Source organism: Gekko japonicus, unplaced genomic scaffold (genome assembly GCF_001447785.1).
Source record: "Gekko japonicus isolate JY-2015 unplaced genomic scaffold, Gekko_japonicus_V1.1 scaffold37, whole genome shotgun sequence".
Lineage (NCBI taxonomy): Eukaryota > Metazoa > Chordata > Lepidosauria > Squamata > Gekkonidae > Gekko > Gekko japonicus.
The window spans coordinates 274,266-300,510 of NW_015171503.1; the positions used below are offsets into that span (position 1 = coordinate 274,266).

Genomic DNA, 26,245 nt, shown 5'->3' on the forward strand with positions numbered 1-26,245 from the left:
ACTTAAAAGCAGGATGAATTCAAACTTATTAGCCCATCTGTTTGGACTAGTTTTTAAGCTAGCTAGGTGCATGGTTATAACACAAACTTATCCTGTTCTTCTTTCCCCCCCGAGTCCAGTCCAATGTGACCTAAACATATTTGACAAAAACAATGTTGCCTCCCTGCTGAACTACATAAACACTTTGAATATAGTACAGTGCTAAACACACACCCTTGTTAGGTCCCCTACCCCAACTTTCACACCAAATGATGAATCTAAAGAACAGTCTCTCACCTCATCAAGGTTAATTTCAATCAGCTGGTCATAAGTACAGCCAGGATCAGGCTTTAAGTATTCTTGGAATTCATCTGCCAAACTAGCAATCTCTGAAATTAGAAAGGAGAAGAATCTGAAGTCAACATGAAAACCCATGACAGTCATTTTTTGTAGACAAAGAGTCACACCTAGGCTGGAGTTTCCAAGCATGTGTCACTCCCAAACCCCAAGTATACTTCTGAAAGATCAATCTAAAAATAAAAGGCAATCCAAGTCTTGCCAGAGATCAGCCCCATACATTTTCATTATCTTTATTTAAAGCGACCTTAGAATAATAAGTCTAATCAACAAAGGCATTAATTCTACTACATATGTTTAACACAGCACATTCACAGCACCCCACTGCCTCTTGATAGCTACGGCTAGGCTTGAACCCAGGCTAGAGTACACGCTAATGCTGCCTTGCACCACTTTGACTGATTTACCATCTCTTTTTACTCAGAGGATTTCTCTCCAAGGGATGTCTCCCTGTATATTCAATTTCACCCCAAGAAATAAATGACTAGTGAGGTTGCAACTTTCCCTTGGTTAAGAGACAAAAGACTAAGTCTAATTACAGTCTTAATGCCTTCCAACCCCCTTTCAAATGTTTAGTCTTTTCGGTATACATGAATCATTCATACAGAAATAGAAACAAAAAACAAGGCAGCCTCGCACCATCAAGCTCATTGTACTGCCGCAGCTTGTAAAGCAGGACATCCAAAAGCTCTGCTGAAACAATTACACAGCAACACAAAGCAAAGCAATGGATGCTGCCATGCTACGGGTGACAACTTCTCCTGGACACTGCTGATAGAAAGTCAGCACTGAGAACTGAAGGAGAAAGTTCCCTGGAAGTGGGTTGTTTACCTTCCCATAGGGGAAAAAAAATCTCTCTTCCACGGGGAAGATGACAGCTGTGCAAAAACTGTCCCAGCTTCTCTTACCTCTGTCTCAACCAAGGCAAGATAGTGGAAGGCAACCATTAGCCTCCCACATGATTCCACCCCTTGACTTTCCCCACAAATTGTTACCAGCTCGTCCAGTCTTGTTCAAATATTTCTTCATCCGGTGATTGTAAGGGAAAATTGAAGTGGTGGCACCAATCTCTGCTCCCATATTGCAGATAGTTGCCATTCCTGGAGGAGGAAAAAACAACAACAACAACAACAACCCATATCACAAGTGCGACAAGCACCAAAAGCTTCAAAGCTTTTCTAGAGCTGGTTCATTGCCATCTTTAAGTCATAATTTAGTTTAGGAGTTTAGAACGAACGTTCTGGCTTGTTAAATAAATATAAATATCACTTAAGAAACTTCTACAAACTATATGTATCAAAGTTAAAACTACGATATGATTGAGATTAATGAAACTCTTCCTTCCCACAAAACTACTGCTGTCTTTACCAAGGAAAAAGAACCCAGCCATATTACACTACCATTTGGGGAGGGGGCATGGACCGGTGGTGGATCTTCTGCTTGGCAGGTAAAAGGCACCAGGTTCAATCCCTGCTATCTCCAGTTAAAAGGATCAAGTAATAGGAGATGTGATAGACCTTCAACTGAGACTTTGAGCCTCTGTCAGTCTGAGTAGACCATACTGACCTTAATGGCCCAAGGGCCTGATTAACTATAAGACACCTATAGGTGTACCATTAAAAACATTTATTAGCTGCCTTTCTCCTTTGCAGAACTCAAGGCAGCTTACAATCTAAATAAAACATTATAAAAAAACAATAAAAACTAATATGAAGCTCATAAAGTCACAGTTTAGTAACTCCAATTAGGACTGCCAATAAGAAAAGGTAAACCAATCAAAACGCAGTCCTAAATAAAACTGCCTTCGACTGCCTCCTGAAGATCAACAACGAGGAGGCCAGGCACACCACCCTGGGGAGGGTGTTCCATAACTATGGGGCTGCCACTGAATAGGCCCTCCCATGCCCCCACCAAATAAGCTTCTTTGATTGGTGGGAAAGTCAGGAGGTCCTCTCCCTGTGATCTTAATTCTTGGGCAGGGACGTGTGGGACAAGACAGTCCATCGGACACCCTGATCCCAAGCCGTGTAAGGACTTTAAAATCAACACCTTCGATGGGGCTCAGTAGTGGATCAGTAGCCAGTATAATTGCTGTAGTACTGAGGACATGCTCCTGATAGCTGGCCCCCGCCCAGAAAGCCTAGCTGCAGCATTCTGTACTAGATGCAGCTTCCAAACACTCTTCAAGGCTGGCCCCCAAGTAGAGTGCCTTGCAATAGTCCATTCTAGATGTATCTAAGGCATGGATCACTGTGGCTAGCTCTGACTGATCCAGGGACAGACACGGTTGATGCCCCAGCTGGAACTGGGCCAATGCACTCTGAACCACAGCAGCCACCTGGTTTTCTAAGGTGACTGCTGTGTCAAGCAGCACTCTCAAGCTGTGAATCTAGCTTTTCAAGGGAAGTATAACCCCGCCCAAGATGGGGGAGATCTTAAGTGCCTGGTCTGCCTTTCTTCTAACCTAGAAGACCTCTGTCTTGTCAGGATTAAGTTTCAGCTTGTTCACCCTCACCCAGGCCATTATTGACTCCAAGCACAAGTTCAGAACATAAAAAGCATGCTTGGAATTCAGTGGAAAAGCAAGGCAGAGCTGGGTTTCATCTACATATTGGTGACATCACAGCCCATACCTCTTGATGACCTCTCCCAGTGGCTTCATATAGATATTAAATAGCATGGGAGTAAGATGGAACCCCGCAGCACCCCACAGGTCAACAGTCACAGGGAAGAGCAGGAATCCCGGAACACCACCTTCTGAGTGCGAACACCCCCCCCCGATAGAACTTGAACCACCGTAGTACAGTGCCCCTTAGTCCCAGTGCTGAGAGGCCACTCAATAGGATACCATGGTCAATAGTACCAAAGACTGCTGAGAGATCCAGCAGAACTAGCAGGGTCCTGTTCCCCCGTCTAATTCTCGATAGGGATCATCAGTCAAGGCAACCAAAGCAGTCTCTGTTCCAAATCCTGAAGCTAGATTGAGATGGGTCCAGAAAATCATTATCTCCCAAGAACCCCTGGGGAGCTGAGAGGGCACAACCCACGCTAGCACCTTGCCCAAGAATGGAAGATTCGAGATTGGCTGGAAATTTTCTGACACAGTCGGGTGCAGGGACAGATTGTTCAAAACAGGTCTAATCACTGCCTCCTTGAGCATGAGCAGCACAACTCTTGCTCGCAAGGAAACATTTACCATTTCCCCTCACCCACTCAGCCAGTGCCCCACTGGCAGCTTTGATCAGCCAGGAAGGGCAAGGGTTGAGAGCACAGGTGATCGGTCTCACCTGTCCAAAGATCTTCTCCACGTCCTCAGGATCCACATGCTGAAAATTATCCATACAAATCAGACAACCAGATGCCAGAGGTACATCATCTGGGCATGCATCTACGCCAGCAGCTAACCCAGAGTGATCTGAGCAATTTTCTGCAAAGTAAATGGCAAATTGGTCACAGCAGGCTGTCAGGTGGTCAGAGTCCAAATTCATGGGGCTATGATGTAAAAGTTCCTGAACAACACAAAACAGCTCAGCCGGACAATTATGTGCAGTTGCAATGGTGGCAGAGAAAGACAGTCTCTTTGCTGTCATCACTGCTACAGAATATGCTCCAATATGGGCTCTACGCTGTGTTCGATCAGTTTCACTCTGAGTTTTCTGCCAGTGACGCTCTAGTGGTCATCTAGTGGTCATCCATAGCATCATAGAGTTGGAAGGGGCCGTACAGACCATCTAGTCCAACCCCCTGCCCAATGCAGGACCAGCCTAAAGCATCTCTGACAAATATTCGTCCAGCCTCTTCTTGAAAGCTGTCAGTGCAGGGGAGCTCACCACCTCCCTAGGCAACTGATTCCACCTTTGAACCACTCTGACCGTGAAAAAGTTTTTCCTAATATCCAGCCAATACCTTTCTGCATGTAATTTAAACCTGTTGCTTCAGGTCCTATCCTCTGCTGCCAACTGGAACAGCTCCTTGCCCTCCTCCAAATGACAGCCTTTCAAATAGTTAAAGGGAGCAATCATGTCCCCCCTCAGTCTCCTCTTCTCCAAACTAAACATTCCCAAGGCCCTTAGTCTTTCCTCATAGGGCTCAGTCTCCAGACCCCTGATCATCCTCGTCGCTCTCTTCTGCATCCTCTCAATTTTGTCCACATCCTTTTTGAAGTGAGGCCTCCAGAACTGCACACAGTACTCAAGGTGCGGCCTGACCAAGGCAGTATACAGAGGGGCTATGACCTCCTGCAATGTTGATGCTATGGCCCTTTTAATACAACCCAAGACTGAATTTGCCTTTTTTGCCACCGCATCACACTGACTGCTCATGTTTAGTTTACAGTCCCCCCTTCCCCCAAGATCTCTTTCACATACACTACTCCCCAGAAATGTATCCCCCATCCAGTATTTGTGCTTGACATTTTTGTGGCCCAGATGTAATACTGTGCACTTATCTTTGTTGAATTGCATCCTGTTTGCAACTGCCCACTTCTCCAGAGTATTCAGGTCTTGTTGCATTTTAACTCTATCTTCTTGGGTGTTTGCTACTCCTCCCAATTTGGTATCATGAGCAAATTTAATGAGTAGCCCTTCTACTCCTTCATCCAGATAACTGGTAAAAAGGCCAGTCCACAGTCTTCCAGTTTGCCCATCAGAATGTCATGGGGAACCTTATCAAAAGCTTTACTGAAATCCAGGCAAATCACATCAACAGAGTTCCCACAATCCACTAAGCTTGTCACACGATCAAAGACAAGATCTGTTGGGGACAAAACCATGCTGACTTCCCTGAATCACTAAGTGGTCCTTCAGATGCTTACATATCGATCCCTTTAAAATCTGCTCTAATATCTTCCCAGCAACGGAAGTCAGACTGACCAGCCTATAGTTTCCCAGGTCATCCTTCTTCCTTTTCTTAAAGATTGGGATAACATTCGCTCTTCTCCAATCTTGTGGCATATCCCCAGTTCTCCAGGAGGCCTTGAAGATGATGAACAGAGGCTCTGCAAGTTCATTAGAAAGTTCTTGAGTGGCAAAAAAGTCATTAAGCCTGTCTGCTTTTTCTCTGTCCTCCACCAGAGTTTCTCCTTCTACTCCCAAAAGCGGTCCACTTGCCTCTTTTACCTTGCATTCGCTTCTCACATATCTGTAGAAGTTTTTCTTATTGTAGCGAGCCCCCCTGGCCAGACCCAACTCATACTGAGTTTTGGTTTCTCTGATGGCTAATCTGCAGTACCTAGTAACTCTCATATACTCCTCTTTAGAGGTCTGACCTTCCCTCCATTTCCCTCTATTTCCTTTTTCTCCCTCAGCTTATTCTGAAAGTCTCAGTTCATCCACATCGGTTTCTTGGAGCCCTTACCATGTTTCCATCTTGCTGGAATAGTGAGGGCTTGAGCTCGCAAAAGCTCATGTTTGAGAAAAGCCAACTCTTCACCCGCTCCTTTCCCTTCCAGCACACTCCCCCATGGAATGACTCCCATCAAGCCTCTGAGTTTGTTTAAGTCGACCCTAAGAAAATCTAACCTACGAGTCTGGCTACGAACTTCCTTGCTCCCCGCACAGCAACTGGAATTCAAGGAGGACATGGTCACTTCCCCCTAAGGTCCCCACCACCTTCACCCCGTCTATCAATTCTTCCCTGTTGGTTAATATCAAGTCTAGTATGGCCGAGCCCCTTGTACCTACCTCCATCATTTGAAAAAGGAAGTTATTGGCCAGACAGGTTAGGAAGTTGCATGATTCTTGTTGCTTTGTTTATTTATTTATTCATTGGATTTATATCCCGCCCTCCCCTTGATGGGCTCAGGGCGGCTTCCAACAATAAAATAGAATACAATTAAAACAATTTAAAACACAATTTACATTTTAAAATACAATACAGCATCACATAACACAACTCTAGTAAGAACCAGATGTCTCAGTGGTTAATGATGTTGAATTTAAGTTTTTGCTTGGAGATCTTCAAAATTTAGGATCTCAAAGGACCCAGGCTACTGATGGAGGAACCCAAGGAGGGGGACACCCGCTGCCTCAACCAAAGGCCTGGCGGAAGAGCTCCGTCTTGCAGGCCCTGCGGATGTTGAATGATGTTGAATTTAAGTTTTTGCTTGGAGATCTTCAAAATTTAGGATCTCAAAGGACCCAGGCTACTGATGGAGGAACCCAAGGAGGGGGACACCTGCTGCCTCAACCAAAGGCCTGGCGGAAGAGCTCCGTCTTGCAGGCCCTGCGGAATTGTAGTAAATCCCGCAGGGCCCTGATCTCACATAATAATAATAATGCTTTAGATTTATTAATCGCTTTCCCCATGAGTGGGCTCAAAGTGATTTACAGTTACACTCTTTAGACAGGGGATTAACAATGTTTCATAGGGGATAGGAAAGACAACATATAATTCATTTTTAATTGCAAACGCCGTAACTGCACGGTGGAAACGTCTCTGGCTTGGATCAGTCATGTCCCGAACGGCTGCATCAACCGGCTTGATGACGTTGGGGCTTCAGGACCCGTATGTCGTATCGCCACACTGCCACCACCTGGCCGGAGCATCCCACTGCAGGGATTTTTTCTTGTAGCCAACCCTCCCACAAGGGAGATTGGTGTGCCCACCCTCTCTAAGGAGTGGTTCCCATTTTATCTACTCGCCGAGGCTTTCAAAACGCTGGGTGGACGACGAGCTGGGGACAACAGGCTGGCTGCTCACACCAGCGCGGGGCTCGAACTGACACAGTTTGGATGTTAAGACAGTGGGATATACCCACTGTGCCACCGCTCCCCTTGAGAGCTCATTCCACCAGGCAGGGGCCAGGGCCAAAAATGGGGCCCATATGGGGCCCCTGTTGAGCCTGTCTCCCAGCATACATCGGGAAAGTTGAAGTCTCCCATAATTATAAGGTTCTGATGTCTGGATACTCTACCAATCTGTTCAAGGAGGACAGCATCCATTTCCTGTCCCTGGTCAGGCGGTCTGTAGCAGACTCCAACAACAATACCCTTTCTCCTACCTCCCCTTATTTCCACCCATATACTTTCCATGGGGCTGTCAACCCCATTCTCCAGAACTTCCTGACAATCTATCCCTCTCTTCACATACAGCGCCACTCCGCCTCCTCTTCTACCCTTCCGGTTTTTCTTGAACAATTCATACCCATCCACTACCACATCCCAGTCATGAGAATCGTCCCACCAAGTCTCAGTGATTCCTATTATATCATAGCCCTCTGTTTGCAAGAGAATCTTCAAGCTCTTCCTTCTTATTACCCAGACTACAGGCATTGGTATATAGGCACTTGTAGCCTTGTAACTTTGTTTGACCTGTCCTACCCAGGTAGGCCCCCGCTGTTTTCTCTTCTTCATCGAAGTCCCCATGTTTATCATCCCCTTCCCCTTGCAGCTTCAATTTAAAGCTCTCCTGATTATGCTCTCCAGGCTCTTTCCGAACGTTTTCTTCCCTGACCTTGAGAGGTGAAGCCCATCATGTGCTAGAAGGCCTTAAGAAAACTTGTCTCGTGGTCCCAGAACCCAAAGCGCTCCTGCCGGCACCACCATCTCAGCCAACGATTCACCTCGAGTATGGTCTGTTCTCTTCGCACTCCTCTTCCTTTGACTGGAAGAAGAGAATACCACCTGTGCCCCCAATGCCTTCAACTGCCTTACAAGAGCTTCATAGTCCTCTTTAATTTTCATGATGGTATTCGCGGCCGTGTCATTTGTCCCCACATGAACCAGCACAAACAGGTACTGATCAGTAGGTCTTATCAGTTTTGGCAGTCAGTCTGTAATATCCTGGCCCCAGGTAAGCAACACATCTCTCGGAGTAGGGGATCCGGCCTGGACACATTACGTTCCATACCCCTGAGCAAAGAGTCCCTGACAACCACCACTTTCCTTTTCCTTCCACTTCCGTGAAGAAAGGTTAAAGCGCTTCGGGCTCTTTAGCTTGGAGATACGACAGCTGAGGGGTGACATGATCAAGGTTCTTAGTCTGATGGTCATTTCGATACAAGTAGCTGCTGGGTAGTGGAAGCTTCAAGTCCTTCCACATAGGAGTGGAGAACTTTAATGCCTTCTTGATGCATCGGTGACCATCTGCTTCCTGAAGGGTAACCCCTTTCTTTATTTGCCTCTTGGAAAGTAGTTCATAGTCTTCAGCAGCCCTTTTGCTGATTAGCTTAGCCAATGACTGATAAAGTGTTGTAATCTCACCAACCCTCAAGGAATGAACAACAAACCAGGCCCATCACTTGAATGCGAAGAGATACTGAATGCTCTGGTGATTAACGTCAGCTACCAAAACTTCCCAAGCCACACTCCCAGATGCAAAGAGATATTCCCTTACCTGTGCAGGAGATGGAGTCCACACCAGGCCCATGGTACTCTATGATGGCTCCAGTACCACCTTTCACAGTGAGGATGCCAGCCACTTTCAGGATTATATCTTTAGGAGAGCTCCAACCTGACAGCTTGCCAGTTAGTTTTACACCAATTACCTAAAGAACCAAAGAATATACATGTTAAGCTCAAAGAAGGAGCCATTTCTCAACAATCTGCTTTTAATGTACAAAGTCCAAATTCTCAGAAAGTAAGATCCTTTTGCTCCTATATCCCAGCTCTTTGCATAGAAGAAATGTAAATATCCTCCACTGCCTCACCTTTGGGCATTTCAGTTCCCAAGGAATTCCTGCCATGACATCCACTGCATCAGCTCCACCAACTCCAATACAGATTCCACCCAAACCACCTCCATTGGGGGTATGGGAATCTGTACCAATAAGCATAACACCAGGATAGGAATAGTTCTCCAGGATAATCTGAGACAAAGGTCGAGATATAATTAGAGAAAGATTAGTATGACCTGAACATGGCAGACAGATTTAATTTAAAAAAGAGTTTGAAACTGTTTTCTGGCACTAAACCAAACACTGCTGCACTGGGCTTCATGAATTGTCAAAGCAATTTTAATCAAGGAGAAGATGAGAAATTAAGCCATCAGAAAGCCATACATGTAACCCATTATTTTAAACTCTTCCATGATGTGATTTCCCCTTTCAATCCCTGCTCTCAAAAGTGTAGTCTGATTACTCTGGCAACCATGGTAACTCCAATAGCTCAAAAACTGCTTCGAACATGGCCAATTATCCTAAAGGTCAAATACAACAAAGGCTGTTCATGCCCTTTCTAACAAGCAAGAGGTGTCTCATTTTTTGTTGTTTGTTTTAAAACTAAGAAATCCTGGCAAAGAAAAGGGAATAGTTAGTGTTCTACAATTGGTACCTGAAGGACCAAGGAAAACAGGAGTTCAGGTAACAGCCTGTGATCAGTTTGAATGTCTTTATCACAAATACAGACCACAATTTAGTTTGTGGAGTAGCAAATTCATTCAATTCTCTCAGGTTTATACTATCATAGGCTATATTCCAACAATGTATTTGATATGGAATAGAACAAAGTGTACAGCTCTATCAGTTTAAGTGGACTTCTGACCCACCAACCTTCTCTAATTAAACTGAAACACACATAAAGGATTCTGAAGGCACTTATTACCCCGCACAGACCCTCAATGATTTGCTAACCATCAGACTGCACTTCTACAAGCATGACCTCGAGTAGACAGCTGGAGAATTTGTCCAGGTTACGTTGTAGAACTGTGGGCCCAGGGAAGGAAAAATAACCTCATTAGGAAGCTAGACACTCAGTTCTACAAGGAAAGCCACACAGCAAAGAAAGCCCTGTCTCAAAGAGAGAGAGTGTCCTCTCCTGGCCATTGGGAAGGGAAGAGTTTACCTGATGAATGATTCCAGATCCAGGTTTCCAGAAACCAACTCCATATTTGGCACCTGCTGTGGCTAGGAAGTTGTAAACTTCTTGGTTAATTTCCTGTTTGTACACAAAGCACAGCAGTAAAGAGTTGAGATTTCTAATTTTCACAGAACTAGAGGCCAACCACCCCTCACTATACATTCATCCTCAATTTTACTCCATACATATACTTTTGAGGGTAAACGGTCAAAAGGACAATGACAATGTAGCTGTTTCAAGCAGATTTAGCAAAACATACATTTTAAAATAAAATAAAAGGTATCTTTCCATTCTTGAAAGACTAATAAATCCGTTTTCCATATGGAATTCATAAAGTGACTTCTACACCAGGCTTAACCTGCATGTAAAAAGGCATTCTATTTTAGGCTTATTTGATTTAGGAGGGCTGGCTTGACTACAGAGGCAACTTAAATGATGGCTCAGAGCAGGGGTCGCCAACCTGTTTGAGCTTATGGGCACATTTGGAATTCTGACAAGGCACGGTGGGCACAGCGACAAAATGACTGCCACAGGAAGCAGAGCCCGCCACAAAATGGCTGCCATGGCTTAACTTCAGTAGCACAGCGTAGATCCTTGTGCTGTGCTGGCAGCTGCTGCCAAGGCAACATTTACAAAAATCTACAAAGCCAATCAAAAGCCTTACCTGGCCCCACCCACTTCCTGAAAACACCTAAAAAGGTGTCAGCAGGCGCCATGGTGTCCATGGGGACCACACTGGGGACCGTCAGCTCAGACAATCAATTAATTTGGCTGTAACTCCAAGAAGCACACTCCAGGATTTGTTGCAATGTCACAGAGAATGCCCAGTTCTCAGCACAACTTGTAGATAATGTGGTACATCAAATATTAAGCAAAAGCCACTTTAACAAGTTTCCCTGTTTTCATTTAAACTGTTATCTTACAGTCACATTTCTTCTTGTATTATGTAGTACTTTCTATCCCTCAGTCTCCCTGAGACTCACATATTCCATATTTATTTTGCAGATGAGAAAACTGAAGCTACAATTCCAATGCTTATTAGATTAACTCCCTTGAGATCAACAGTCTTATTCTCATTCAGAATCAATGCCTTCAACAAAATGGAGGCTTAGATCTTAACTGTGTTTTCTACTGGTACAAAGCCAATCTGCCAGCACAAAAAAGGGGGGGGGGGGGAATGGCGTGATTTTTACCAAATCCCACTTGACCATAGACCCCCACTTCGTAACCTATACTGTTCCCTGCAGTCCATCAACTCACATGGACATGATTTCAAAGGACAAAGCAAGCTATAGGAGGAGACAGAAAGGTGACATCTGCAAATTCTGCTCCATTCATGCTAGAGAGACGTTTAGGCTTAGATCCTATCAGGACTACTCGTTTTAATGGCAGAGGACTTTGAGAAGCCATCAGTTTGAAGGTTTTCAATATTATGTAAGGGTTGTCCTTTTATTTACTAAAGCAAAAGACACTTTCAGGCCTGGGGCGGGGGGAGGAACAGTGTTTGGTTATCTGAAGAAAATACAACATAGTGCTGAGGAATGAAATCCTATATATATTATACTGAATCAGACACCAATTGCAAAAGTCTTGAAAAGACTGTTGTCATTAAATGAAGCTGCGCAACTGTAATTATAAAATACTAGGAGTAAGGCCCATTGTGGGAAGAAATACAACAAGTTCTACGAAAAGGCTCCAGGTGTATGTCCCGGCTGTGGCTGGTGGGGCAGCAGAGGGAAGCAGAAGATAGAGGGAGGCGAGCCATGTTTATTTCCTTCTGCTTAGCTATAAGGCAGGGCTGTCTCAAGTCATTTTGCTGCTCCAAGGGGATAGTATGGGAGGAGAGCCACATGCCATGTTTTCTGGGTTTCAAGTTCCATAGCCAGTTACAGGGTTGCCAACTTTGGGTTGGGAAATACCTGTAGATTGAGCGGTAGAGCCTGGGGAGGGCAGGGTTTGAGGTGGGGAGGGACCTCAGCAGGGTATAATGTCATAGAGTCCACTGCCCAAAGCAGCCATTTTCTCCAGATCTTGGAGATCTCCAGGTGCTGCCTGGAGTTTGGAAATACTAAAGGAAGGGCCAGGTTTGTTGAAGGACTTCAGTAAGGTATAATGCCATAGTGCACCCTCCAAAGCAACCATTTTCTCCATGGGGACTGATCTCTGTAGTCTGGAGATCAGTTATAATTTTTTAGGGCTTTTATAATTAATGTTTTATTGGTTTTTAGCAAACTTCAGTACATACATTCCATAACATTTTCAAAGATTTTCAAACAGTTTCAAACAGTACATAATATTTTTCAGTATTGATACAACATGTTGTTAACTAGATAATGTAAGTGCAGTACTACACTAAAACACAATTGCACTTGTATTTGACAATTTAAGTATGATAGTAACTCTAAACTCTATCCAAAGAGATGTCCAGGCCTTCCCTTTCCCCCCACCTTTCAACTTTACCTGAGTCCTGCCTCCAACATTCTAAACATTTTGCTGTTCCCCTCGCCCCCATAGCCAGTCAGGTTATTTGCATATGCAGCCTCATTGGCCTCTGCCTCGGAACACAGAGGTCGTTTGCATATGCGACTTGATTGGCTTTTGCCTCTAACATTCTAAACAGTTTGCTGTTCTGAGGTAAAATGTGTCCAATCTCCAGGTGAGGGCTGGAGATCACTCAGAATTACAACTGCTTTCCAGATGGCAGAGATCAGTTCCCCTGGAGAAAATGGTGGGCTCTGTATCCTTATATGCTGCTGAGGTGGCCTCTGTATGACAGCCAATGTGACGTAGCAGTCAGGGCTTCAGAGCACGGGAGAGGCTGCAGGTGCGTGGGGGGTGGAAAGCTGAAGAGGGGGAAATAAAGGTAGGTTGATGATTGGCTGGGAAGGAGATAGGGTTGCCAACTCCAGGGGGGAAATTCCTGGAGATGAGAGGGATGGAGCCTGGAGAGGGTGAGGAGGAGTGGGACCTCGGACACTTCCAAAGCCATAGACTCCACTCTCCAAACCAACCACTCCCTTCTGGGGAACCATCATTGCCATCACATGGAGATCACTCAAAATTACAGCTGTTCTTTAGGTAGCAGAGATCAGTTCCTCTGGAGAAAATGGTAGACTCATTGTCCTTATACCCTGCTGAGGTCGCCACAGCAAATTGACACTGAGTGTCCAAGGCCGGGACACCCGCCCAGAGCCTCTTTCTACAGCTCGTATTTATTATGCTGATTTATTCTGATCAGCAGTCAAACTAACACTACTTTCACTAAATACTTTACTACATTAATTTTGTTTGTGATGGAGAAGAGATGCATTGTATCCCAGGTACTCTTAAGAGCACCAGTGAAAGAGATGGTGCAAGAAATTATTAGCTGTCTTGACATGCCATCACTTCAAGGACATTACGTGAAGGAACAAACACCTGAAGACAGAAAAATTGTTCCTCCTCAAAACTGCTGAAGATTCCAGCAAGACTAGCAGCTTTGCAAACCTTATTTGCTTCAAATTAAGCCAATAAATGATGGCTGAACAGTCCTTATTCATGTGCCAAGATCAGAGCCCTGTTGCCTGGACAGCCATAATTTTTCAATGCCAAATAGCTACATCAGGAATGGAACCTAGACAGCAGAGGCTGGACCTTTATTTGTCCTAGTCAAGAAGCAGATGGTGGAATGGGGGTGGTATGCCTGTGACTTCAAAAATGACCATCTAGAGCAGTACGTTCAGTAGCCAGAATGAAAGCAGATCATCTACACAAGAATGGAAGTCAAAAAAATTAATGGAATGAGTATTATTTAGTAGGAACACTCCAGACTAGAAGATTCTCTTAGGAATTTTGTACAGGAGATACAAAGTGAGGAACATCACTTCTAATGTGGAAACTCCTCACCCGAAGTATAAAAAATATGGCCGTTAAAGGGGAATGCACTGGTAACAGTCAAGTGGGCTAAAAAGATAGTCACCTACATAAGGAATACCGGTAAAACAAATTTGTACAGGACTGCTTGTTGTGCCTTCTCCCATGACTAAAATTAAGTGAACCACTGTGCCACACCCCTCTTACCAGTCCATATCCTTGGGAGAATCCAGATGGCATCCATTATGGTTTCTGAACATTTTCAGCTGTCACCCACCTACTTTGGTTATTATGTTCAGAATACTGAGGACTAGAAATCTGCTGTGATTTTCAGTACACTGAACTTTTGGCCCAATACCCCTTTCTTAGAATCCCACCCTATGCTTGCAGGACACAAGTAACCTTCATTTTCTTGGACAGACACAAACTGGGATACTATGTTTAGATACCTTCTCACAAAGAGTGAGAGACTGGATGAAGAAAGGCAGCAGGAAGAAGAATGTCTGATGCATAAAAAAACTATGCAAGGTGTCATAATCTGTGCAGGACTGGGAGCAAGGCCTAGTGTGGCCTGGTCCCAGGAGAGACCTGCATGGCAGTGGAAAGCAGACATAGCCTACAATCCCCATAAGGCTTCGTGACAGCTGTAACCAATTAGTGTCCAGGGATTCCCTGAGGTGATTGTTACATACTTTGTGGGCTGTGGAAAACTGCGTTCTTTCACAGAGCTAAACTGAAGGAAACTGCGCTATTTTGCTCTTCTGCGGTCTAGCCTCACACAGAGCTAAACTGAGGGGACTGGTCTGAGAGAAAGATCCCTCACTTGGGACAGTGAGTACAGTCAGGAGGCCTGGCAGGCTGTGGGCCTTGAAGTAGTAACCAGTTAAGTGAACTAGGTAGTCGTGTTAGATTCGTTTATTTTGCCTTTACACACTGTTATATTTTTTAAAGCACCTTGTCTTGTGTTCCTTGCCCCAGTACTGTGTTAATAAACCATTTGTTCTCTGCCTGGTCATCACGCCTATGTTCTCGGCTTAAAAAGGGGCATTTTGGGATGGGCTTGGGAGCTTACTCTGGGCCTTCTCAAGGGACCTGAAGTCCAGAGTGGTGGCAACTGGAAGTGGCAACCCCCTGGGGTCATGACACAAGGCTAGCCAGAATTTGGAGTTGGTATTCTTTGCTTTAGTGAAACTGCAACAATAGGAATGGGGTTTTTTTCTTGTTCTCCCCATGTCCTTTAGACTGTACAGCCTTTTGGCGGAGAGATTCATTCACCTTATGTGCAGAGCTATTCTTTAACCTGAAATACTTGGACAACCCACCCACCCCTGGTGATAATAACCTGGAATGCTACTTTTATTTCTACAGCCTCTTATATGTTTATGTAATACTTGACAGTCACCCAGGTTCATATGATCTTTCCAATGCCATGGCCCTTTTATAACTTGAACCAGCCTGATCAAGGTGAACAGAGACCACTAACTTCAGAAACCCCAGGTCACTGTACATGGCTGGTATGTTCAGCTTGGTTAGTAACATGTGCATGTCCAAGAATAACTAATTTATTTGCTTTATCACATGCAGCAGGATTTAGTGCACAAAATGTGCCATAATTTGTCTATTGGTCTTTAAGGTACTAAAAGACCTTTTAGTTTTAACTTTTTAGAAATGCATTTTGGAAGCTTTGGGGACTAGTTTAATTTTTAAGTTGATTTTGTTATTTCAGTGATATTTGTATAGTTTCACCTTGATTTTTAAGCCACTTCAAGTACAGAGTTAAGCACTGAGATAAAGTACTGTATAGTGTTTGTTGCAGTGAAACCTCCAACACCAATTGATGGGAGTAGGTAGAAAGTCCACTGCTTAAGGAATCAAATAATTTGCAGTTCAGATTCCATGAGGGAAGGGAAAGTTGTCAGTTTGGCTGGGAGTAAAATTTCACACAGGGCAGGCTGAGGACTGGAAGAGAGGTCCAAAGATGTGGGGAACCTAAGGGACAGGTATTCATGGGGTAAAGTGGAAGAATGCAGAACAGGAAACTGAGAAATAAACATGAAGGAAGGGTAGGTGGGCTTGAGAAAAAGAGAAGGTGGCACATGAAACTGAGGCACAAAGGAGACTAAAAAACTTAAGGTTAGGAAGAGCTGTATGTTATGGGAAACAGGAATGCTAGGAAGTCTGTTCAACCCCAAGTTTGCTAAAGAAAGAGATTACTAGATCTAAAATCTAAATCTCCAACAGGCAACTTCTACTGCTTGTGACATCCACTGTCACTGCTGCATTGGGATCTGGCAAACCTAAGTAGTCTATGAGGGTCACAACTGTGGGGAAGGGACCAGAACTCCATGTATTGATTTTAGCTAACCAGTCAACTATTTGTCTGCAGGCTTTAAGTAAATAAAGGTTTGATAATGACCTTTGCTCTTCGAAGATCTTTCTCACCACCTAACTGAGCTTCGATAAGGTGATCACAGTGGATGGTTGAGGGCACTGCCACTTTAGGCAATCCACTGCTGATGAACTGCAGCATAGCCATCTGAGCAGTGGCATCCTGCATGGCTACACGGTCTGGTCGCAGACGTAGATATGTCTTGCCCCTCTGAATATCCTGTTTGACAGGGTCATCTAAGTGGCCATATACAATCTTCTCTGACAAAGTGAGGGGATGGTCCAGCCTGTTGGGGAGAAAACAAAGGGAATTTTACATCTTCAACTCAAGCATCTTACCCCTAAATATGTGACATGATTAAGAGAGTTGCAGGGCAACCAATCAGGACTCTACATGGAAGCCTGCTACTCTACCCAAGTACCATCCACATAATGGGTCCCAACAAGATTCTACACACAGGTTTGTAGCCACATGCATGGAAGGAGAAGACAATCCTGATGCTGCATAAGCTTTAATGTTTCTTCTCAGATTAAGTGAAAATACCCACACACAGTCATACAAGATTAAGTGACTTCAGACCATGGTTAAGTGGGAACTCCGGTTAGTTTTTAACCATGATTAACAGTGGTGCTGAGGGAAGTTAACAGAGGCTAAAGCCAGTAGGAGCAATTTGTGCTCTAAAACATGCGCAACCCTGTATTTAACTCCCAATTTTCTTGGTTAAGTAATCAGGACTGTAATGTAATCTTAACTGGACTTTTCAGCTTCTTCCTTTTAAAACAGAGGAGAACCATCTGACCATCTGTTTGTACGCAACTGCTACTTTGGGTTAAATTTCAAACAGCCCAGGACTATTTGCAAAGAAATCAATGTGCTGTAGAACTGATTGCCAGGAAAACATGGAGGCTAAAGGCTCAAGAAGAGCATAGGAGATGACCACCCACCACAAATCTTATGGCTTTAAGAGTGGAAGGAAACCTGTAAGAAATCTACATTGCAGATTACCTCAAAATTACATTTCAACTGAGGCAAGACTTGGTGATAATGCTTCTTTGGATACTAATGACTTCTCTCCACACATTAATGCAAATATTTGCATGCTCAGATTGGCTACAAATGAGAGCCAATACTGAAGAGAATGAATTTAGATGGCTGCCAAAATGTATCTGCAATAGAAGTAACTCCCATGTGAAGTGCACCAGTCAAGCATACCTGGCTCCCAATAACGCCAGACATTTTTCACTGCTCTGCTTAAAAAGTGGTATTTAGTAGTAGTAAACAACAACAACAACATTCTGAAAGAAGCACTTGTTTAGGAACTGACCATGCAGCTTGTCCAAACAGTTCTAATGAAGCCAAGCGTGAAACAAAATGGATGCTAGCCAAAATCAAAAGCTGTCTTTCACTACATTCATTCAAGTAATCAAAGACCTCAAACAATACTTGTAAACGTCGGCAATGACAAGATGCAGAATACAAATTTAATTTTATTAGCCTATTTCCTCTACATTTGGGTATGAACAGCTCCCTTGAGTTCAACTTTTACCTTTTGCGAACAATATTGATGTTTTTCTCAAGCTTTTCATACTGTACGTATTCATTTGGTTCAAACTGGCTCATGGACACCTTGGCCCGCTGGCACAGGACGGGAGCGACATGGTACCGCCGAACACCTTGACTCAATGCATGCTGGAAGGAGACAGACAAGAATGAATTAGCTACCTGCATTAGCAAAAGGTGCAGAGCTTGACATTACAACAATATAACTTTTTGTGGCTGCTTTTAGTTGCTGCAGAATGCTGAAGTTCACCCCCATACACACACCAATTATAGTGACAGCCTCCAACAGAACTTCTGGAGATTTAGGCATTCTCTGCAGTAGCCAGAAGGTTAGAAGCACCACTGTATGAATTTTCTCTTTTCCCTACTCTCAACATCAAGACCCTTCCCAAACAAATCTCCCTTGGGAATACCAAACTCCAAGTGAAGGCTATAATATTTCTTATTTTCCACATCATACTCATCAACCCTCACCAAAAATCCATTTGGTAAAGACTGCAACAAACGCGGGACCTATACACCTATAAAAATGTGGGGACTACACTGCATTCTATTAATGCACACCCTCCTTATTCAGCTACATGGAAGCCAGGTTGAAATCATAGACCTTCAGCCAGAATACATGGTTAGTCTAGGCTCACTAGATGTCCCTGAGCATGCTACTCTCTTAAACAACCTTCTCTGACAGTACTATCCTGGGGATAAATGCCACTGACGACTTGAAGGGCAGGTCAAAAGATAACATTAGGATTGAGGGAAGCTTGGAGACTATTTAAAACTACAATCCTAGAAGCTCAGAAAAAATATATACCGCAGGTTAGGAAAGGCACAAATAGGTATAGAAAAAAGCCTGCATGGTTAATAACAATGAAGTAATGGAAGCTGTAAAAGGTAAAAAGGATTCCTTTAAGCAGTGGAAAGCTAGTCTCAGGCCCCAGTCACACAACAAAGTTGCCGCGGGAGAGGCACGGATGGTGGGCGGATTATCCGGGCACGATCACACCCCAACATCTGGGAAGTGGAGTGCACCCGTGGCTTACCGCTGACAATGCACGTTAAAAAACTAGTACCTCCAAGGAACTAGTAAACATTTCCCACGGGTTGCCTCCAGACGCCCGTGGTGTGATCGCGCCGGCACGCGGCATTCCCCTCCAGTCCCTTGTTTACCCGCCAGTGCCGAGGGAAGGACCCGTGGTGTGTCGCCGGCGCGTCTGATCGCGTAATCAAGGATCAAACTGCGCCGGGGCAATTAGCCCCCCCCCCCCCCCCCCCCCGCGATATCCGGCCTGTGTGACCGGGGCCTCAGTGAGGTTGATAAAAGGGAACACAGGCTGTGGCAAATAAAATGCAAGTCTGTGATCAGGCAGGCAAAAAGGGAATAGGAGGAGCATATAGCAAAAAACATAAAGACCAACAAATAAAACTTTTTTCAAATACATTAGAAGCAGGAAACCAGCCGGGGAGGCATTGGGGCTCTTGGATGACCAATGGGTAAAAGGAGTACTGAAGGATGATAGGGATATGGCTAAGAAGTTGAATCCATGTTTTGCCTCTGTGTTCACTGTGGAAGATGAGAAGTGCTTGCCCACTCCAGAACCACTGATTTTGGGAGGGGTGTTGAAAGCCCTGAGTCAGATTGAGGTGACGAGAGAGGAGGTCCTACGACTGATAGTCAACTTACAAACTGATAAATCACCAGGCCCAGATGGCATACATCCGAGAGTTCTGAAAAAACTCAAATATGAACCTGAAAAAATATGTAATCTTTCATTAAAATCTGCCTCCATTCCATTCCTTACTCCCATCTTTAAAAAGGGTTCCAGAGGAGATCCAGGAAATTACAGGCCAGTCAGTCTGATGTCAATACCGGGTAAGTTGGTAGAAACTATTATTAATGAAAGAATTAGTAGGCACATTGCTGAACAAAAACTATTGTGGCAGACTCAGCAAGGGTTCTGTAAGGGAAGATCTTGTCTCACTAACTGTTAAGTGTTCTTTGAGGGAGTGAACAAACATGTGGACAAGGGGGGCCCAATAGATGTTTTTACCTTGACTTCCAGAAAGCTTTTGATAAAGTTCTTCATCAAAGTGTCAGGTAACCCTGTCATGGTGTTGGAATGTGAGGGGGGTTATTCTCTCCCTCCCGTTCTCAGTGCTTCTCTGTCTAGCGCTCAACTATCTGCACATTGCCTTGAAGACGTTTTTCTGTAATTCCCCAAGCCTGGGAAATGTAACTGCTTTGGGCACTAAATTGCTTGCTTGCTGGCAGGGCCCACGCCCATGAGAAAACTTTATTGGCTTTGCAGGGGGGAGCGGCTGTTTGAATATTCTATAAGTTAGTAACCATCGTATTACAGGTCATTCTTAACACAGGCTGTATACATGTACCCATAATAAACATCTATCTTCTGAAGAATCCTGGGTGTGTGGATTACCTGCCTAAAGTTCCTGACACAAAGGCTCCTAAGTAAGCTCGATGGTCACAGGATAAAAATACAAGTCCTTTTGTGGCTAATTAATAGGAAACAGAGAGTGAGTATAAATGGGAAATTTTCTCAGTGAAGGGTAGTAAGCAGTGGGGTACCACAGGGATCAGTACTTGGTCCGATGCTTTTTAACCTGTTCATTAATGATTTGGAGTGGGAAGTAAGCAGTGAAGTGGCTAAATTTGCAGATGACACAAAGTTGTTCAGGGTGATGAAAAGCAGGGAGGACTGTGAGGCACTCCAAAGGGATCTGTCAAGGATGGGCGAGTGGGAGTCAACATGACAAATGGGGTTCAATGTGGCCAAGTGCAAAGTGATGCACATTGGAGCAAAAAATCCTAACTATTAATACATGTTGATGAGGTCCAAACTGGCAGAGACTGACCAAGAGAGAGAATGTGGAGTTGTAGTACATAACTCACTGAAAATGTCGAGACAGTGTGCGACTGCACTAAAAAAGGCCAATGCTATGCTGGGGATTATTAGGAAGGGAACTGAAAACAGATGAGCCAATATCATAATGCCCCTGTATAAATCAATGGTGCGGCCTCATTTGGAGCACTGTGTACAGTTCTGGTCACCAAATCTCAAAAAGGATATTATAGCATTGGAAAAAGTGCAGAAAAGGGCAACTAGAATGATAAAAGGGTTGGAACACTTTCCCTATGAAGAAAGGTTAAAGCGGTTGAGGCTCTTTAGCGTGGAGAAATGACAGCTGTGGGGTGACATGATCAAGGTTTATAAGATTATGCATGGGATAGAGCAGGTTGAGAAAGAAGAACTTTTCTCCCTTTCTCACAATACAAGAACTCGTGGGCACTCCATGAAATTGCTGAGTGGCCGGGTTAGAACAGATAAGAGGAAATACTTCTTCACCCAAAGAGTGACTAACACATGGAATTCACTGCCACAGGAGGTGGTGGTGGCTACAAGCATGGACAGCTTCAAGAGAGAATTAGATAAACATATGGAGCAGAGATCCATCAGTGGCTATTAGGCACAAGGTACAGATAGGAACTCTGGGGCAAGTGATGCTCTGTATTCTTGGTGCTGGGGGGGGGGCAACAGTGGGAGGGCTTCTAGTGTCCTGGCCCCACTGATGGACCTCCTGATGGCACCTGGTATTTTTGGCCACTGTCTGACAGAGTGTTGGACTGGATGGGCCATTGGCCTGATCCAACATTGGCTTCTCTTATATTCTTATGTAGGGGTTCAGGGAAAGGAAAATGTAGCAGCAACTTCGTTCATGGAGGATTAACAATAGCTACTTCTGAATTTCTGCCAGACCCACATATATGAGATTACAGGACTCATACTGAGACAACCATTGCCAGTATTTAATGAATACTGTTTATATTTCAAGTAAAGATTAACACTATTGCTTATTGCTTTTCGCTATCCTAAATGACAAAAGCTTTCCATTCCCAACCATGGTTGTATTTAGTATATGGCTGGAATGTGCACAAGACAAAGTCAGATGGTTCTGAAACATCACAGTGTTTCATTCTGCTCAAGTAGTGCCAACAAGCATAAGGGAAAAATTTCACAGTGCTTTTGCTTTGACTACCACAACGGAAAAAGGGAGCAACTTAGTCTAATAAATCAGACTTTCCAAAACTGGAGACCTAGTGATCTTTGTAGCATTTAAGATATACTGGCTGTACCTTGTAAACATTCCTTTGTGCAAACCATATAAGAGGAGTATGTTTTATTTGGTGCATAAATGGACTTTCTACCTAGAGTTCTGTAGAAATGGAGTTATTATTGGACTGAAGTTTGGTTAAGTGCATGGACTCTAATCTGGGAGAACTGGGTTTGATTCCCCACTCCTCCACTTGCAGCTGCTGGATGACTTGGGCAAGCCATAGTTCTACCAGAGCTGTTCTCTCAAGGACAGTTCTGGAAAGAGCTCTCTCAGCCCCACCTACCTCACAGGGCATCTGTTGTGGGGAGGGGGAGGAAAAGGAGTTTGTAAGCCGCTCTGAGACTCCGAGTGAAGGGTGGGGTATAAATCCAATCTCCTCCTCTTCTTCTTCTATAAAGGTAAAGGTTCCCTTGCTCGAAAGCCAGTCGAATCCGACTCTAGGGTTGTGGTGCTCATCTCAGTTTCAAAGCTGAAGAGCCAGCGCTGTCCGAAGACATTTCCGTGGTCATGTGGCCTGCATGACTAAACACCAAGGTGCATGGAACGCTGTTACCTTCCCACTGAAGTGGTACTTATTTATCTACTTGCAATTTCTTGCTTTCGAACTGATAGGTTGGCAGGAGCTTGAACTAGAGACGGGAGCTCACTCCGTCATGCGGCACACTCGGGTCTCAAACTGCTGACCTACCGACCTTCCACAGCCTGCAGTTCAGCATCTTAACCACTTGAGCCACCACAGCTTCTTCTATAAAAGGTAAAGGTTCCCTTGCTCGAAAGCCAGTCAAGTCCGACTCTAGGGTTGCAGTGCTCATCTCCATTTCAAAGCCGAAGAGCCAGCGCTGTCCAAAAACGTTTCCATGGTCATGTGGCCGGCATGACTAAATACCAAGGCACACGGAACGCTGTTACCTTCCCACTGAAGTGGTACCTATTTATCTACTTGCAATTTCTTGCTTTCGAACTGCTAGGTTGGCAGGAGCTGGAACTAGAGACGAAAGCTCACTCTGTCTTCTTCTATACAACCCACATAAATTATGCAGTGTTATGTTTACAGGGATTTTTACTTCTGTGTTCCTACTGGCACTTTGGGGCAGGTCATAACATGTCATTCAGGACCACCGAAATTAGTGTTATACAAGAGGCGGAACCTGTGATACTCGCGGGGGGAGTATTCCCCTCAGCTCCCGGCCTGCAGAAGCAGCAAACACGGCAGCAGGTGAGCCCAGCCTTCTCCCTCCCCCTCTCCCTCCCCCCCATGGTGGCGGCAGCGAGGCTGGCCCGCCAAGCTTTCTCCTCCCCCCTCACCCCCCCCAGCAGCGAGGCCAGCCCGCCACGCTTTCTTCTGCCCCCGTCCCCTGTGGCGGTGGCGGCAAAGCCTTCTCAGAGCGTTCCCTGTGTATGCGTAGGGAACGTTCCTTTACTTGGGGGGGGGGATTTAAGTATCCTGCCTATAGGTTTTTTTTTACAGTTTTTAGATTTTTCTGCACATCTGGGGATTACCCCAAATGTGCAGGAAAATTTCCCTGCCCCCCAGGTGCCCCCAATGTGTGGATTTAGATATCCGCATGCAGGGGGCGCCTTGGCTATTAGATATATAGATTCAGCTTAATACAAATTACACATGGAACACAGAGTGTGTTGGACATTATTCCTAGAAAGGTGACATGTTTAAGAAGTGCCATTATTGCTGTCTACAAGATTCAGCCTCAGTGAGTCTTGACTAACAAGTGTCATTTTTGTAAGTAGTGCTTGATAGATGCACACTGAGTGCCCAAATCCAAGTATACTTATGTTTCTTCTTTAAACTTTCCCCCCAGTTACCATACAACCCCTGAAAGGTTATTCACTAAGCAACGGGCCAAATCTGCCCATGAAATGATTGATAATGCTACACATTTTACCGCTGAAAGTAGAGATTTTATAAGAACATTTTTGCAAAGTTAGATAAATATTTCTCACAAGATCTTAACTGTTATATTAAACAATTTTGTGCACTAAAGCTGCAAACTCTGCATATCTGTCTGGGGCTAACCCCACGGGACTTCCAAGTCACATTTGGGACTGAGCCACAAGTGTGATGCACAATATGATCACAAGATATATGGTTAGAAGATACACAATGCAGCAGCCTTGCTAAAACTAAGCAGGCATGAGCACAATGGATGCCTGAATGAGAGACCTCCTGGGAACCCCATATAGCCTGCCTTGGGTTCCTCCATGAGGGAGGAAGAGTTTCTAATGTACCCATTTTTAATTCATAATAAGATCAATGCAAGACAGAAAATATATAATAAGAATACTTCATACAGTGCATAATACTGCAGAGGGAATTCTGAAAAAGGTGAAGACAGCAAAGCAGCTTCTCATACATCAAAAAAGGGAGATTTTATTGCAATGGAATATACATAGGGGGCCATAAGCACTTTAATAAGAGCTAGAAAAGAAATAAGTTATTGCAGAGCCCCCTGAACTGGCCAGAAAACAGCAGCCAGATCACAAGCATGAGACAAATGAAGAAGTGATGCGCTCAGTCATATGCAAAAGGGCACAGAACAGCTGCCTGTCAATCTCTCCTCACAGCGAGCAGGTATGGCTGCGAATAACACTGCAGAGCCCCAGTCACCTTGCCCTCACCTTGAGCGTGAGGGTGGTAGCCACCAGACCACGCGTCAGCCCCAAAGGAGGCACGAATCCTCCAACGGCACATGGGCAAGGCCAGAGCTTTCTAGCCCGCTACCGGGCGAATACCACTCGCTGTTCCTAGGACCGGAGCGAGGGACAGACACGTTGACCTACAGCAAGGAACGGGAAGGCCGAGACTCAAGCACTGCCAGGCACACGCCGACCTCAAACTCCACCCCCGGTTCCGCGAGCCACGCTCGCTCCCCCAGTCCCCTCCTCTGCCAACAACCGAGGCTACAGCCGCTGCTCTCACCTGCAACCGACTGACTAGGACACAGTACGGCGCCATTTTGTTCACTGACAAAGATGAAGTCGCCCTACGATAGCGTCACGTGCCGCCTTTAAATAACGTGCCCCCTGTGGGCGGGGCCTCTGCGGAACGAATCGCGTTTCTTTTTTTGGTCTCCTGGGTGCAGGAAGAGATCAGTGAGGCCGGAAGCGGGCCTTTGCATCTAGAGAACGGCTTTCCCTAGCTTCGTGGTGTTCCATGCCGGGATAGAACGATGTGTGTCTCGGCATTGCGGCGTTTTGAAAGTCGGAAGTTCAAGCTATGCACCTTTCGAAGTCGTTTTGTAAAGACTACAGTCTTAGTGGTACCAATTCGAAATTTCCAGCTCTCGATTGAGAGTCATCCATGTTTGGGTTAAAAGTTATAGGGGTAATAAAACCAAAATAACTCACCCCGGGCTAGAGGGTCCCTTTTGTTGTATTGCCTTCAGATACTCATGGTATGTACCTGGAAAACTTCAAAAGAAGCTAAGGGACCTTTTTCTAACAAAGTTCATACAATTATTTTGCAGGGCTCTTGTCCCAGGGTATGTATTTATTTTACAAGATCCAATGAGAGCTACACAAAATCTACATACACTTCCCTGCTACTCTGTCATCATAACAACCCTGTGAGTTAAATAGTAATGCTTTCTCACAAGGAAAAAGTCAGAACAGGGTTAAGGAGAGTGAAAAATTCCAGAGGCAGTAACACATACCTGGGCTGGTCTCCTTTGGAAAAGAAATCACTGGAGAATTTTGTAATAATTTGGGTTTTGTAATGTTTCCTTTAGCTATAAATGTATAAGTAAAATACAGGTGGAAGCCAAAGCAAATTCTTATCAGGCAACAGATCCACAGCCGTACATCAGATCCTGGACTCCCCAAACTGGTGATGCAGCCTGGTGTCTGCTATCTTTTTCAGCAGCTTAACTACAACAGCCTCCTCCTCCTCAGTGGAAACCCTGATGGGTGCTTGTAGAGAAATTTCTTAACACCAGCTGGCCTAAAGGGATAGATTCAGGTGTGTAGCTGTGTTGCTCTGAAGCAACAGAACAAAGTTTGGGTCCAGTGGCACCTTTAAGACCAACAAATTTTAATTCCAGGTAAAAGCTTTTGTGCATGCACATGAAAGCTTAAACCCAGAATTAAACTTTGTTGATCTTAAAGGTGCCACTGGATTCAAACTTTGGCCTAAAGGGAGTGTTTCTTAAATAATCTTTGCCATTCAAAT

General features: G+C 44.7%; 1 protein-coding gene across 1 annotated transcript in view; it reads right to left on the reverse strand.

Annotated features, from left to right (window-relative positions):
- Nucleotides 1-25,060, reverse strand: part of ACO2 (aconitase 2) — a 39,089-nt gene extending 14,029 nt beyond the window's left edge. Inside the window, exons 1-8 of the mRNA XM_015419172.1 lie at nucleotides 24,998-25,060; nucleotides 17,918-18,060; nucleotides 16,399-16,657; nucleotides 10,116-10,208; nucleotides 8,984-9,142; nucleotides 8,671-8,821; nucleotides 1,332-1,436; nucleotides 277-368 (exon numbers count right to left, since the gene is read on the reverse strand). Of these exons, the coding sequence (XP_015274658.1) occupies nucleotides 277-368; nucleotides 1,332-1,436; nucleotides 8,671-8,821; nucleotides 8,984-9,142; nucleotides 10,116-10,208; nucleotides 16,399-16,657; nucleotides 17,918-18,060; nucleotides 24,998-25,033 (1,038 nt within the window). The 5' untranslated portion in view covers nucleotides 25,034-25,060. The remainder of the gene's footprint in view (nucleotides 1-276; nucleotides 369-1,331; nucleotides 1,437-8,670; nucleotides 8,822-8,983; nucleotides 9,143-10,115; nucleotides 10,209-16,398; nucleotides 16,658-17,917; nucleotides 18,061-24,997) is intronic.
- Nucleotides 25,061-26,245: the final 1,185 nt, after the last annotated feature.